The sequence below is a fragment of the Protopterus annectens genome, chromosome 5.part0 (assembly GCF_019279795.1).
Source record: "Protopterus annectens isolate FY-2018-M chromosome 5.part0, PAN1.0, whole genome shotgun sequence".
Taxonomy (NCBI): domain Eukaryota; kingdom Metazoa; phylum Chordata; order Ceratodontiformes; family Protopteridae; genus Protopterus; species Protopterus annectens.
The window spans coordinates 1,828,643,502-1,828,660,201 of NC_056735.1; the positions used below are offsets into that span (position 1 = coordinate 1,828,643,502).

Sequence of the window (16,700 nt, forward strand, 5' to 3'; positions counted from 1 at the left end):
ATGATGAAAAAAAGGAGAAATCGGACTCTGAGAAATCTTGTAAGTGCTTCCCAGAACTGACTTTTTTTTTCTCTAGTTTGGATCCCAAACTATATTGACATTTGGAGCCGACAGCTCCTCGGAACCATCCATCACCTCCTCTGTACTTGCTCTTTTTAGACCCAGTGAGTCCCACTCTACACACACTAGTCCTCTATGAACATCTGTAATTAAGACTATAGAAGGTGACTGAAGGTTTTCCATAAGTGAGTGACATCATGAATGTAATTGATGTAATCATTGAAGCTCTCATGGGCAAATATTACCTTAAAGAGTTTCAGAAATCTTGAACAAAGAAGTTGACAGTTATAGTATCTAGTGTTCTTCCAGTAGTTCTAAAACTACTTGGAGAGAAAAAAAACTTTCCTGAAGATTGGGAACATCAGCTCTTCTTAAAATCCAAGAGCTACCCTTTTTATGGGAAGATGTAGAAGCAGCAGTAATGCTCATGTTTTCAGGAGAGGAAGCTATGCCTTCCACCTCACCACAAGTTACCGAAGAAAGTAACCCTCAATTAGTAGACTTATAGAAATAGCCATGTAAATTACAGCAAAGGCTTTACTCCAAGACCACTTAAACAGATCACATTCAATTACAGTGACTGGAATAATGATACATTGACAGTTTGCATCTTTATTGTAACTGGTAATGTTTACTCCTTATGAAGGTTGAAAAGTTCAGCTAATCTGACTGATGTCCATATGCTGTAGCCTCCAATCTAGTCATCTGAGCCTTGAAATCTCCTGGCTGAATTAGCCCTCCCAGCAACTGTTTACCTTTTCAACTAGTATGTTCATACTATGTTACTATGCCACTGTGAATTCTTTACACATTTAGAGCCCTGATCATCACTGAACTCTGTCAACTGCACCAATTTCCACCTACTTTCTTTCTCTTGCTTCCATTTTATCCCCCCTTCCAAGTACCTCACTTCAAACCTTTGGCCATCGATTTCTTTAGCTGCTTTTTACTTTTCAGGTTTCTTTTTACCTATCTCCCCCTCTGATTATTTTGTATGGCTGTTTATTAACATTGCTTTTGTGCTTCTTTTCTGGGAATATGCTTACCCATCTGGGCTTCACTGAATGTTTTTCTTGCACAGTGAAGAGTCGTGGTTTGGCCCGCTCCTTTTTCCCTCCCTATGCTTGGGCTCATTTCACTCCCGTACCCTTCCCCCATTCCCAACCACCCTGCATCAGTTTCCTTTATACCTAACCTCTTTTGACACAACCCCTATTCTTTTTCATTTTCTGTACCTTAAACCTGTCTGACTCTACCCCTTCTAGATTAACCACTCCCATCTCCTTACACTCTTCATTCTTATACCTTCCATTTACATTCTCAAGTTACATCCCCCACCCTTAATTATACCTCTCAGCTTTCTCTACTCATTCACACAACATCCTACCCATTTTGTTTACTACTTATCACTATACTCCTTCTTCATCTTCTAACCTTTCTCTTTCTCATTATATCCGGCCTCAGTTTTTATTACACACAACTTAATCTTCATCCTAACTCCCCTACATTTTCATACTCTTTTACTTACATTTCTCACTACTCTTTCCCTATGTCTCCCACTCTTTTCTTCTGCAATGAACACACTGTCCTCAAAATCAGATTCCTTTCTAAAACCATTCCACTTCATAATAACAAGCTGAAAATTCTCCTTCGTCACCCCATTATATCACTCTTATACCACCTTTGCAATACTGTTCTACTCTCTGGTGACATTCACCCTAACCTAGGCCCCCCACAACAACTTAGCTACTCACTCCAACACTACTCACCCTTTTTTGAATTTTCCATTCCCTAATGTCAAATATCTCTCCTTCTATTCCACCAGTATTCGTAACATTCTTAATAAATTAGCAGAATTTCACTCTTGGATTTCTCATTACTCCCCTAACATAATTTCATTCACTGAAACATGGCTGAAACCACATAACACAGATAATGAATTTCTTCCCCTGGCTACAACATCTTATGCCTAGACAGAACATATAAAAAAGGTGGATGTGTAGCTATTATTTACTCCAACCCCCTAAGCTTATCTCCCCTTATCAACCCACCCTTTCTTTTCACCCAGCTGAAATTATCATTGCTAATTATAACCTAAACAATTTTAAAACCCTTAGTATAGCATCCATCTCTATACAATCAGGTCTGCACTGGATGGCAGATATTGTACCTAATGAAACTGTCATTCTTGGTGAAGCTAATATAAGTTGGCTAGCCCTCACCTCTGACTCCCCTTCCACAAGTGTACACCTTTATGGCTTTACTCAGCTTATCTCTTCTCCCACTTTTTTCATAAACCCACTATGTCCTTTTCCACCTTAGATTGGATTCTTGTCTCCCATCCAAACCTCTGTCACCACCCTGAATCCATGCCAGAAACAATTAGTGATCATTCCTCAGTTTGAGTTCAGAGATTCTCCCCCAATCTTTCTAGACTCATATAATTTTAGAATGCCATAAGTTAATCATCTTTAACCCTGAGACTTTCAATCTTGCTGCTATTGACTGCTTCTTCCTGTTTCACCTTTCCCTTGATGAAGCTGTTCACTAATTTAACTCCAGCTTCATAAACACATTTAACTCTCTAGCTCCTCCCAGAATTGTCAAAGTCAAATCACACTGCTCACCCTGGCTCACAAAGTCAAACCGGATTCGCTTGCAAAATAGAGATTCAACATGAAAACTCTAGATAAAAAAACAAATCTCATGTACATTTTCAAAAATTCAAGGAATTCCCTAACCTCACCAAAACACATTAAGCTTGACAAAAAACTTTTACCACTCATCTTTAATGTCTCAACCTAGAAATCCCCAAAAAGTCTGAAAAACAGTCAACCAAGTTCTCCACCCCAGTAATCCCTCAACACCTAACCCATGCCCTAATAACTCACCCCAAGAAACTGCTTCTATATTCAATACCATAAGCAAACTAATGCCTACTTCCAACCTTTCCATTCCCTCACCTCCTACCACTCCCCAACTACATAACTTCCCTTTGTTGCTTAGTCCTGTCCCCACTAGCAACATTTAAAAAAACTTCTTCTCAAACTTAAACCATATTCCCCTTCAGCTAACTTGTCGTCACTCTTCCTGAAGGCTGCTTCAAACTGTGTAGCATACTTTGTTTCTATTTTCATTAACCGCTCAATTGGTGAATCCACTGTCCCAACTTTCTGGAAGAAATTTTATATCATACCTTTCCATAAAAGTGGAAACTCTGTAAAACTCTCTAACTATTGCCCAGTTGCTATACTTTCTCCAGTCCAAAATTATTGAGCATTGTGTTCACAAACAAATCCTGTCTTATCTTATGTTTGAAAACCTTATCTCCCCTACCCAGCATGGCTTTCACCCCCACCACAACACCTCTTCCACTCTCATTTCTTTACTAACACCATCTCACTGGCCAGAGACAGTAATAAACTAGTTTCTTGCCTCTTCTTAGACCTTCCTAAAACCCTTGACACTGTTTCTTGTTCTAGTCTCTTTTCCAAGCTTTCTCAACGTCTCCCCTGCTACTATTTCCTGGTTTACCAGTTTACCTCACTAATAGACAGAAATCTGTTAAACGGTTTTCAGCTTTATCTCCCTATAAATATGGGTGTTTCTCAAGTCTCCATTCTAGGTCCCCTTCTTTTAACATTTTTACTAATCAGTGTCCTCAGTCATCCCTTCTCCATTATGCAGATAATTCCAGTATCATTACCATTGCTGATAACCTTTCTGAGTTGCTCACCAACACCCAAACCTCTTTTATCCTCACTGAAATCTGGCTAACAACCAACCAACTCACCACAAAAAGACTAAACTCATACTATTCTTACCTAAATCACTCCATCATCTTAAATCCTCTATCACTATTTCTTCCCTTAACAACACCTCAGTCTCAACTGAACCCCATACTAAGCTCCTTGGTGTTAATCATTGATGACCAACTTAAATTTGATCTTCATAAATGTATAAAGAAAACCCACCAAAAGCTTGGCCTACTTTATAGAAACCAAAAGTACCTCACCCCTAACTGTAGATCCTCTCTTGCCCACGCTTGTCTTTCTAATCTTTTGTACTGCTCTCAAATCCTCACTAACTTACAGTCCTCTCTTCTATCCAAACTTGAAATGATATATAACAAAGTTGCCAGATTTGCAGACAACATGCCTCCAAAATCACATCATTGTCTTTCTCTGCAAACCCTCAGATGGCTAGAATTTCCAAACCAACTCATATACTCTCAACTTCTGTTAATCCACACTATTCTTAATAAGCCCTCCCCATGTCCTTGCTTATCCTCTTTAGTATGTATCTATAACTCACCATGCTCCTTCAAAAGTTCTGACCAGTGTCTCTTACAGATCTATAAACCTAAAAAAATCACTTAGACAAAACCTATACAGTTATCTTCCTGTTTTATCATGGAATAAATTTCCCTTGGATATCAGAAATATTACTAATGCACATAAATTCAAGACAACTCTCAGAAATCACCTTTACAGCTCCCGGTGATGTCAGTGTTACCATCCTACCTAAATTTCCTCCCTTCTTCAATCTACCTTTACTCTCTTCCCTCCCTCACTTTCCTCTTTATTAATTCTGTTTCCTCAGTAATATTATCTAACCTTACTTCTTGTTTACCTTACTATATTCTTTTGCTGTTCTTTATAGCCCTCTAACTTACTCTTTTCAGTAACTTATTACTAACTTCCTTTAAATTAACTAATTTTTCATCTTCTACTCTCAGTACCCCTCTATTTTACTTTCCCTAGTATTCTGATTCTACTCTCCCTACTCCCTCCTCTACCCATCTCTTACCCTCACACTACTACTTGTAAAATTAACTTATATGTTTCTAATACTAAATCACCAAAATTTATTTTGCTTCTTTGCTACCTGTTCCTGGACCATATATTCTCCTATACTCTCCCCTAATCAGTAAACTCTCACTTACAGACATTTTCTTCTTGTTCTATATTTGCTCATCTGTCCTACCTTTTCCTGTATATTTTTTATATTAACTTGTTTTGTTCTACACTAGCCTATTCTGTACAGTGAATATGTTTTAGTTTGAACTATGATTTTATCATCTGTATAACTTGTATACTTTTCAGTGTGGAGCAGCAAATTATTATGCAGAACTGCAAATTACTTTGTACTTTGATTTTTATACTTGTACTATTTTGTATTGTCAAGTTTTTCCTCCCCAGGCCTCCGCTGAAAAAGTGCACTAGCTCAGATGGACTAACCCGGTCAACAAATGTCAAATAAATAAATAAATAAATACAACTATCTTCAGTGGTGTTGTCGACTCTTTCATCCAGAAGTCTGACCAAACAAGATGTTGACGGGATGATGAGGAAATTCCTTAGAATGCAGATTCAGTTCATGGTCTCTTGGTACAATCTTCTGGGAATGTACGAAGCATTGGGCCTTCTCTTTCTTATCCAGTCCCCCCCCCCCCTTGGATTTGGTTATCTTGGATCTTATTTGTTCTGGAGCACCTTTGTCTGAGTAGACAGTACAGGTGATTTTGACTCCAACAGGTTCCATTCCTCTTTTGGCTTTGATGTGTTCGGATATGGAAGAGACTTGGCACTGAAGCTTCAGTGCTGTGACTCCAGGGGTGGGTTGTCACCAAAGTTGGTGAAGCCATCTCTTCTCCTCTGTGCCTTGGCTCTTGATAGCTTGGCTCCAAGTTTGGCCTTGGGGGTCAAGACCCCTCAGTTCTGAGGCTTCCTTTCTATCTGTGGACAGAAGGGCTCCGGCAGAGGCAATGGCGTCTTTGGCCTTCAGGGTTTTTGAGCGGGTCTTCTCAGTGCTGAATGAGAAGGCATATCCATCCAGTTCTATCTGAACCCTGGCAGGAATCAGCTTCTACTTCCCTTCTCCCTGTCAGATAGGGACAGTTGGTTCCATAGGCTTTTCAGGCTGCATACTACATTAGCTCCCAGAACATTCTAATCCCCCCGAATCTGTTCACAGGAAACAGACATGCAAGCAGAAGTGCTTAGACTCTTATCCAGAGTCTTTCACAGAAGACAAAGACTTTGATGAAGTTGAAGTGCCCTTAGATTCCCCCTCTGAAGACGTTACCCTTGTTGAGATCTCTAATTAATGAATCAGAGAAGGAGATGGTCCACTGATAACCCTTCTCCAGGCAAGTCAATGTTCCTGGAAGCCTTTCATTCCAGCTCATCTTTGTCCTGAGGGGTAGCATCTGTTGATCCACTCATTGATTTAATGGCTTAATGGGTATGGAAGGATCCTGATGTGGTGGAACCCAACCCAAGAAACCTGATAGCATTCTGGCAGCACGCAAAGACTGGAAACACTGGAGCAAAGGTCCACCATTGGATGCATTGGTGGTAGCAGCAACCACAAATAAGGAACTGTTGGAGGAACGTTCCTCAGTCCATCCTCCTAACAGGGAGTCTAGGGCTATGGATTGTTTTGAGAAACAGATGTATGCTTCAGTGACTTTTGCACTTAGAGAGCTGAAACATTTAGCCCATGCTACCAGTTTTCAGAGAGATCTGACCAAGGTGATTTCCAAGTCTCTCTCTGATATCCTGCCTGTGGATGTTCAGAAGGCTATGGACTCCCAACTTTCTACCCTGCAATCTACTTCCATTGTAGCCATGTGACTGTTTTGTAATGCAGCTGATGGCATGGCCAGAGCAGCAGGCACCCACATTACCATCTGTCAACATGCCTGGATGCATCTGTATGATTTTGCAGAAAGCTTCAAGACTTCCTTCACTAATGTCTCTTTTGATGGGTCTATCTTATTTGGACTTAAAGTGAAACAGACACTGACAAGGGGTCCATGGTAAGACTCTGTCTGTAGTGGGGATCTCCTTTTTCACCCCTCAGAGAACCTATTCTACGAATAAGTGGGCTGGAAAGAAGATGATATGGTTCCTGAAGTCACAAAGCTTTTATCAGGTTGCTCTTTACGATGGACCTTCTTGTGGCAGAGGAGGTAGTAACAGCAATGGACGTTGCCCTAGAGGCAGAGGTGGACAGCATAATCAGTGTTTTCACAGTCCTTTTTCTGACAAGCTCTTCTAGCTCTCCTGAAAAGGATTGCCTGACTGCTTTACTCTGGAGGCAGTCGGGGGTGGTTTTCTGTACCCCCACAAGCCTGGCACAGCATAACTACAGATTCTTGGGTGCCAAACAAAATTTTCCAGAGACTACTCCATACCATTTTCCCTTCCTCCTATCAAGAAGAAGAAAGTTCACAATGTTCCACCCAGTCAGTAGGAACTTGCAACAGCAGCAATGTCTAAGCTGCTAGAAAAAGGGTCATCCAACTGGTCCCCTGAAGTCTAGTTAGAATCTGGAGTCTACTCCAGGTTCTTTTTATTTCCCAAGAAAACAAGCGACCTCAGACCCATCTTGGATCTGAGTCATTTAAATCAGTGTGTCAAACAGTCAAAGTTCTGGATGATCACATTTCAGTCCATTTTGCCTCTGCTGAGGAAGGATGATTGGACTTACTATCATATGAAGACAGAAAAGCATTTGAGGAGGTTTCTCCATGTCTGGTTGGAGCCAATCATTATCAGTTCAGATCACTGCTGTTTGATCTCACCACAGCCCCCAGGTTTTCACCAAGAAAATGGCAGTGGTGGTAGTGTGTCTTCACCTACTAGGAATCTGTTTTCTTGTATCTCAGTGATTGGCTCCTGACCACTACTTCCAACAACCTGTTATCAAACCATCAGGACCTTTTGCTCCATCTAATACAAGAACTAGAAATCACAGTCCGTCTAACCAAAAGTCATCTTGCCCCTTCTCAGCAGATAGAATTTATTGGATGCTACCTGGATACAAGTTTACAAATTGCCAAACTTCCCAACACCTGGGTGCTCTCTCTGCATCTAACAGACACTCAGGTTCATCATCCCTCTTATTCACCTTTTGGACCTAATGGCTTCCACAGTCCTAATGGTATCATTAGCCAGAGCCAGATTTTACATGAGAGTTCTTCAGTGGATCCTAGTGGTACAACAGTCCCAAACATATCCACTTCATGCCAAAATTCAACTCCCTCAAATTTGTAGACAGCACATATCCTGGTAGATAACATCTCCTTCAGTGACAGAAAGATGTCTGTTCCTTATGGGATACCCCTGTGGCTGTAGTAACCATGGACACTTCCCTTCTAGGGTGGGGTGGTATTTCAAAAGGAAGACAGTCCAAGATGCTTGATCACATGCAGAGGTCAACTTTCATATCAGTGTCATGGAGAAAAGGGCAGTCTTCCTAGCATTGCAGGCAGTTCAAGATTTTTTCCTCAATGGTGTAGTAGCTGTACAGACAGACAGTATGTCTGTGGTTTGGTACATCAACAAAGAAAGAGGAGCACACTTCCTTCCCTTTTGTCATGACACCATGTCTTCTCACCACTTTCTAATAGCAATGTATATCCCGGTGGCATCCAATGTATGTGGACAAATTGAGCAGAGCTGTCTTAATGTTTTACAAGTGGTCTATCAATCCCACAGTGACAAGTATGATTTTCACTCACTGGGGCCAATCTTGCTGTGACCTGTTCACATCCTACCTAAACAACAAGTGCAGCAGTTACTTTGCCCTGATCCCGCCATATGTACAGTCACCAAGGGATGCTGTAGTTCATAGGTTGGTACTAGGCTATTGGCCCTAGGGCCTATACATGCCTAGCCATACCAATTCCCTGGCTATTTTTTCCCACAGTATTTACTTCCCTGGACCCCTGTGTAGAAGAGCGACTGACATGATCCCCGGGTTAAATTTCCTATCTCACATCCAGTCGTCAAGGTTCCTTTTAAAGAGAGCCAAGGAGGCACTCTGCTTGACATGTATGGGCAGTCTGTTCCAGAGTATGGGGAGTCTCTGGGTCAGGAACCTATCCCTCCAGCATGTTTTGTTCATTGTGATGACAAGGTTTAGGTTCCTGGAGCATGTGGCTCTGTTGGATTGAGATTTCTTTAAATGTAGCATGTCCAACAGCTCTGGGTTTGACATGGCCTTGTATGTTAAGCAGAGATCGCCTCTGAGTAGACAATTAGCTGGAGCTTTTTTAGTCTATTAGCATAGGTCATCTGTTTTAGGCCTGTGATTCTTTTAGTGAGGTGTTTCTGCAGCCTTTCCAGTTGTTGCAGGTGTCTTGTGAGGTACATACCAAATGGGGCATTGTACTCTATGATGGGTCTAATGAGTGATGAGTACAGTGGGACAATGGCCTCCTTTTTTCTGGATGAAAAGCCCGTAGTGATGAGGTGTGCCATATAGAAGGATTTCCTAACTGTTGTGGCGATGTGGTTATTGAAGGTGAGACTACTGTCCAACTGTGTTCCTAAGTCTCTTATCAAACTTTTGGTGTTTAGTGTACTGCCACCTATGTGGTAATTCATGGTTACATGGTTTTTCCCAAAGGGGATAACTGTACAGTTCTTAGCATTGAGCTTGAGCCCATGGCTCTGGCACCAAGCATCTGTTTTTGTAAGGCCCTTTTGTAGAATATCCACAACATTTGGGGATTCAGTAATGGCTCCCAGTTTGCAGTCATCTGGAAACTTTGTTAGCCAGAGTCCCTTAGTGTTGGACTGCACTTCAGAGAAGTAGATGCCAAACAAGAGTGATCCCAGGACTGAACCCTGAGTTACTTCACTTGTCACTTGTCTGGAGCTGGATTTGGAGTCGGCTACTTTTACAGTGTGGGTTCTGTCAGTAAGCCAGTTGGCAACCAATCAAGCGATGTAGGGATTTATACCCAGCTTAGTAAGTTTATCTATGATTCCAGGGTGGGGGATGGTGTCGAAGGCCTTGGTGAGGTCCAGCTAGGCTGTGTGGATGGCCTTACCCTTGTCCACGGCTCTGGAGACTGATTCAAAGAAGTCAGTCAGGTTTAGGAGACATGATCGGCCCTTCACAAACCCAAACTGGGTGGGGTCCAGTGTTTAAAGATTGCCAGTGTCTTTGTTTAGAAGTTCCATGATAATACTGTGATGCCTGTGCCCTGCTCCAGCAATCAAGGAGCCTCAATTCTCACCACTAACATCAGAAAGGGCGTCTCATATATGAGGAAAGGATAACAAATCCGCACAGTAAAGTGCAGTTTCCCTTAAGAGCACACAGAGATCACAGTCAGTCCAGGGCTGGTCACTCCCTTGCTCCCCACGTCCCCAATAAGACTCCCCACTTGCACAGCTATAGGTCCATATCTCAGCCTAGCTGGGCAAGCTAAAATCTCCAGCACCCTTTCTGTCCAACCAGTGCTTCGTGTCCCTGCCCAAGTAGCTGACACACACACACACACACACACACACACACACACACACACACACACACACACTTTGAGATAAGAGTTTATACAACCACATAGAGACTTCTGGGGAAGGCTGGCACATGTTCTCCAGCTGTGCCCCTTTTACCCAGACTATACAGTAGTACCCTGCCATCACCCAGCTAATAATTATCAGCTACTCAAAGGCTTTTAAAAGGGTGTCCAATTGTTATTGTGCATTATTATTATCCAATTGGTAGATGTGACTAAACAGTCAAGGCTCATTAGAGTGACTTGGGACAGTAATCATTATAAATATGCAATGTACTTTAGAGCTTAAATTATCTCTACACAAACCAGCCACAGTTCAAATGTTTTAAAATATTTAATAATAAATAATTAAAACAACAAGACAATACTTTCTACTACACAGTCAGTGCTAGTCAAGAGTTCAGAGATCACACAGAAATACTTAAAATAATTCAGTAGTACAGTTTTCACATCACAGAAAAACACTTAGTCTAATCTTTCTACCTCTAGCTATCTCTAAAAGAAAACACAAGTCTAAGATAACTTACATGTGAGCAAGAGGCAGTGCTGTAAGTTGGATGATCAAGACAAAATGCTTAATGCCTTCTGATTCTCTCTGTTTAAATTGCTGTTGGAGTTCTGATAAACATTACATCATCTTTTTACACTTTCCTGGTGTTCCCAGGCTACACATTAACTGCATTTACATTCTTAACATCTCCCTTTTGTTATCTTGCAGCTGGTCAGGAAAAATAGCAATAAAAATACATTTGCATGTTTAAATCTAGCAATTTAACTCTTGGTTAAAACAATAGAAATAATTTCTTCATCTAGACCCCTCGGCACCACTGTCTACTTTAAAGGGTCACTACATGCTTTACTTTGGTCAGTAGAGTGCACTGTTGTCACATTTATTTCCAGTTCCACATATAACAGTATTTCTTTACATTTAAGAGAACAAGCCTGTAGTTTACATTTATATTTACAAATGACAGAATTACCTGCACAATTCTGTCTGGCTAGGCTGGCAGCCTTCACCCTTCTCTACCAGTCTTCACAAATACGTTCCATGGCCTTGCAGATCAGGCTCGTCAGATTGATGGGACGTTTGTTCCCAGGATCCAAGGTGGATCCCCCTTGTGGAGTGGGATAACTGTAGCTGTGCGCCACTCAGTGGGCACAAAGCCTGAGGTGAGGCTATGATTAAACATGACACTTAGGTGAGGTGCCATTTCATTTTGTAGTTCATGTAGTACACAGCCCGGGATGTCGTCTGGTCCCATGGATGCTGTATTCTTAACTTTGGAGAGTGTGGTTTTTACCTGTGTGGCCATGATTACCAGAATTTGGCAATCTTTCGGTGCTGAGATGGGCCCTTTAGGGGATGAGGGGGGGTGAAGTTGGCACTGAATCGATCTGTCGTGATATTGGCAATATCCTTGGGATCAGTATATTTAATGCCATTCTGTTGTAGCTCAGAGCAGATCTGAGCATTGCCATTTAGATTCTTGACATAGCTATAGAATGCCTTGAATGCCTTGTGGTTGTCTTTGGAATCTTTGGCAATTTTATTTTCGTAACTAACTTTGGAGGATTTTATGAGGAGTCTCAGCTTCTTACTGAGGCTGGAAAGGGAGTTTTTTGCATCCACAGTTGGCCCATCGGTCTCCTCTTTGCCTTTCCTCATTGCCTTTGATAAACACGTTCATACAGAAAGCAAGAATGTGCAAGGCCAAGGTGATCCTTATTGCTCCTTTCTGGCCTCAACAAACATAGTTTCCCTTCATGTGGACTCTCCTAGTTCATCTCTCATTGATGCTGGACCATTGTCCAGACCTATTAACACACATATCTGGACTGCCTTCTTTGGACCAGAAAGCCATGAAGTTGACCACTTTGTTCCTCCAGTTCTAATGTTAGCCAGAGATGTCAGGCTCCCCACTTTGGTCATTCAGATCATGTCATCCTCAAAAACAGTCCACCATGAAAATCTGTGTTTAGATGGTTATATAAGTACATCTTCTTTATTCACAACAAAAAGGACTTTATTTTCCAAGCCTAAACCTGAGGCTCATTCCACAAGGGCAGTGACCACTTCAGCAGCCCTTGGCAGTAGACTACCTATTGATATTTGCACAGTGGCTACATGGTTAATAGTTCATACCTTTGTATCTCATTACAAGCTGGATGAACAATCTAGATTACATTCCTCTGTTGGTTCCACCATCCTCAGGAACATTTTTCCTTGATACCATCTAGGGCTATCAGCTTGTGAATCTGTACCACAGCTGAATTGTCAAAAATAGACAACAATGGATACAAAAAATATGCTATCTGATTTTCATCCACATCAACTGCCCTCCTGCCTGCCTCCTTCTAAACTGGCATCTTTGAGCTTCTGGTGACTGAGTTGCTTCTGGCATACCCTGTGTATGAGCAGTACCTACTGCTTTGTTCACAACCCCACTATTTATTCCTATCTTTTGGATTTAGTCTTGAGCAGGAGTTATATGATTAATATACAGCTATATTAGTTTAGCCACTCGACAGTGTGAACACTGGCTCTAGATGATTGTCACTTTTGAAATGACACCCCAACCCCATGTGCAAAATGGGAAAAGGGTATTGTGGGTGGATGGATATTAGTTTAGATTTGGCTATTTTATCTTTATGGAGGGGGGCAAACTCAAGCTGAGGTGCTGAAGTGGAGTTCATGGACTTATGGGGTGGGGAAGAGTCAGAGCCCTGGAACCAAAAAGCTTCAGAACTGGTGTTGAGGTTGGATCTGACAACCCATAGTTGAACCAGACTGACATCGGGCAACATGAATCTATCGTTATGGTAAGTACATAACTTTCATTTAGTATACTTAAGGGTAATGTGTCCCCATAGGAGATGTAGGGGGCTTGCCTGATGCTAATATACTTTTTTTTATGCGGAAAACATATTAATGGTACATTGATTTTTTTTTTTTCCTTGAGTTTGTTGCTTTGTTTTTGATAGATTATACCAAATGATACGACTCCTTCCTGAAGATGGTTTAAATGTAATCTTTAGGTGGTTGAAGAGAGATTGACTAAGTACAGCTTAACCCTCCTAGGGCCATGGAGAGGATCATGCTTGCCATTGATAAGCGCTCCATGGCTGATATCCCAGACATAATAATTACCTGTGAGGGACATTTTGTAGAAGTTATGTTTAAAGTGTGCTTTAGATGTGTGATAATCGATTACAGGCTGGCATTTAAGGACCAATTGTCTGCATTTGCCAGTTCTTGCTATTACCATATGAGGGTTATCACACAAACTAAATGTTTACCATCCCCCCTGATATAGCCATTGCGATTCTTGCACCTGAATTTCTATAGTTCATTATATCCTGGGGCTGCCAGGCTGTGAGCTGCAGATGTTCTGACTGCTGCAGAATTTTGCAGCTGTGGTAGTCTTTCACTGCTGTCATGTAACTCCAGTACTACACATTGTGTACTAGCCTACTGTAAAATACATTGTGACCTATATGGTTTCATTACTGACTAATAAAACCCTACAGGTGTCTGCAAAACAGCTAAGATATTTGACAGTTGCTGACATGGAGAATTAACACATGGCTATACTCAAGGGAAAGGTGGGATCTGTTTTTGGCTGGGAACTCCCCCTAGTGGAGACCAAAGTATGTGTTCCAGATCTCAAAATAGTCTAATTAGATAGCATGTGGGGGACATAAGTGAGTTGATGCGGACATTGATACCTATGAAACACTCATTCCACCTAGGACTGGACTTTCTTCATACAAAATAAATAAATAAATAAATCCCAAAGTCATGCATATGGTGCTCGCTGCTACACTCTTGCCTCTCACTAACTAACTGGGGAAGTGCCTGTCTTAGAGTTTGAAGACTGCAAGATTGCTTTGTCCCTGGAGAGAGAGGACCCACCTCCAGGAATACAGCATGGTTCAGTCACCCTCCACATTGGATTTTCAGAATGTATGCAGGAAAGAGAGCCTGGCCATTTTAGGCGATAAAACTCTTGTTTCCGTGGAGATGGAGGTCCTGCTTCCAATGTCAAGCAGGGTAGGCTGATAAACTGTCCCTTAATAAATGGACAGTGAAAAGGTTAAGGTGTTCAAGGAAACTTGGAAAGAGGTCATCTGCTAGTAGAAATGGGAGACAGGCTAAATAGATCCATTAATAAATATAAAATATATATATATATATATATATATATATATATATATATATATATATATATATATATATATATATATACTGGGTCCTTTTTGAAAGCACTGCTTATTCCCTACTGGCCTTCTTGAAAGCTGGACTCAGCTGCACAGAAACTTTTTGTGATACACAGGACGTTGTTGCAAACCTTATACATTGAGTTATTCTACTGTGAATCACCCAGCTTATGATGATCACAGCTTCAGCACCTTCAAGAGCACCTCACTGTGAATAGCTTTAGGAGTCAATGCATCTTTTCCATAAAGCTCACTGAGTTTCTTTTAATGTGTTTTAGTATTTTAACATCATTTAGCTGTAATTTGTATTATATGCACTAGATGTTTATTGTTGTACTGTATGTTTTATTTGTGTTTGTTGCTTTATTGAATATAATTTGTAATGTTCCGAAAAAAGGCATTGAAAATTTAACTGAAGTTTGCCAAGTGCCGAGGAGGAAGCAGCTCCATTGGCATAGAAGGATGAAGCCCTGATTACGTCCTGGGTGACTGAAGTTTAAATAGTAACTTGGACACTTACTGGAGCTTGTGTTGGAGAGCAGTTGAGTGATGCAATTTTGTTGGCTTGCATCTTTGATAGGGAGGTGGGTGAGAGCATGTATAGGCGCTTGGTCTTAATGTGGAGTCCCCAGCCAAGGCGAGATTGCCAATGGTGCTGGCTTTGAAGGGGGATCAGGGATTTGTTGAAGTATTACATCAGTTACAGAAGAGTGATAAAAACATCTTCACTGACATGTATTGCATGCCACACCCTGGGGTGGTAGTGGGAATTCACAAAGCCTTAAAATCAACCCCCCTGGCCTCAGAGAGGTGATGGCTTCCCTCTGTACTGCTTGACTCACACCTGTATGAAGAACAATTTGGGCCTTAGGGCTGCCACCTCTCATAGGAAAACAAATGGCTACCGGAGCAGTTGGACAGAAATGGAGCCTGATGGTCATCATGGTAAGAGTGCAAAAATACCCCCCCCCCCCAAAAAAAAAAGACTGCAGTTGAGGAATAACCTTGCCATAGTAAGCGTAATCTAAAAATGTATTTCCCATACATAGTTAGCGTAAATCACAAGTAGACTCAACTCTTTCTCATTGTTTATTTATACATTTTTATTTATTTTATTTGCACTTTGCTGATTGGTTTAGTCCTACTAGATCGATGCTTTTTTTCAGGAGAGACCTGAGGTGGTATTCATACTGACTAGGGGAATTTGACCAGGTGCTGGGGAACTTCCCGTACTCTTTTTGATAAATGACACGGGCTGTCATATCCACCTGAGCTAATACCAACTCAGGCAGATGGGGATTTGGTTTAACATCTCAAACAAAGGCCGTATGTTAACTATATTATTAAAATGCTTACTTTTTCCTCGTATCCTCACTTTTTTGAGCTGCATATGATTTGAAGTGGCTGTTCTTGAAATTCCATTTCTTATCACTGTAACTTATTTCTTATCACTGTAACTTACACTAAAATGTTCATACTTGATGGCATCTTGTTCATAATTACAGAATAACATTGCCATCACTTTCCAAGTCATATTTTAAAGTAACATACCAACCTAACTGGAAGTATAAACCAACAATCTTGACCTTAAAATTATATCAGTCTAAAATGTGCTCAATTTTATTTCACGTTGTCACACAAATTAAACTTTTACCACATTGTGGGTATAAAATGGATTTCTCTGAGTTATTGGTCCTCCGTGATTGTATTCTTTCCATTTACATTTAGATCCAGATATGAAAATGTTAGAATGCAAATTTATGCTTTTTAACTGTTGATCATTTTAGACAACTGTTAATATGTGGGTAAAAAATTAAAAAAAAGTTTGTTTTTATTTTTCAGTCAGAGATTGGAACTACGAGCACAGGTAGCAAATGCCTTTTTGTCAAAGTTTCAGTTGACTGCTGGCGAAATGACTATTCTTCGAGGTACAAGAGAGGGCTCAGTTACAGAGGTAAGCAAAAATTTCATTTTTTTTAACCATATACTTTGGAGACTTGTAGAAATCGTTGGTTTCATCTTGTAGGAATCTGCTTCTTTCCTCCTGTATACCGTTTTTAGTCTCAGGGTGATTGAGAAGACAGTAACCCATCTTATTGTT

General features: G+C 40.9%; 1 protein-coding gene across 2 annotated transcripts in view; it reads left to right on the plus strand.

Annotated features, from left to right (window-relative positions):
* COG6 (component of oligomeric golgi complex 6) overlaps positions 1-16,700 on the plus strand; it is a 1,421,580-nt gene that overhangs the window by 339,198 nt on the left and 1,065,682 nt on the right. For both annotated transcript variants that reach the window (XM_044071656.1, XM_044071657.1), the window contains exon 5: positions 16,442-16,553. In XM_044071656.1, coding sequence (XP_043927591.1) covers positions 16,442-16,553 — 112 coding nt within the window. The remainder of the gene's footprint in view (positions 1-16,441; positions 16,554-16,700) is intronic.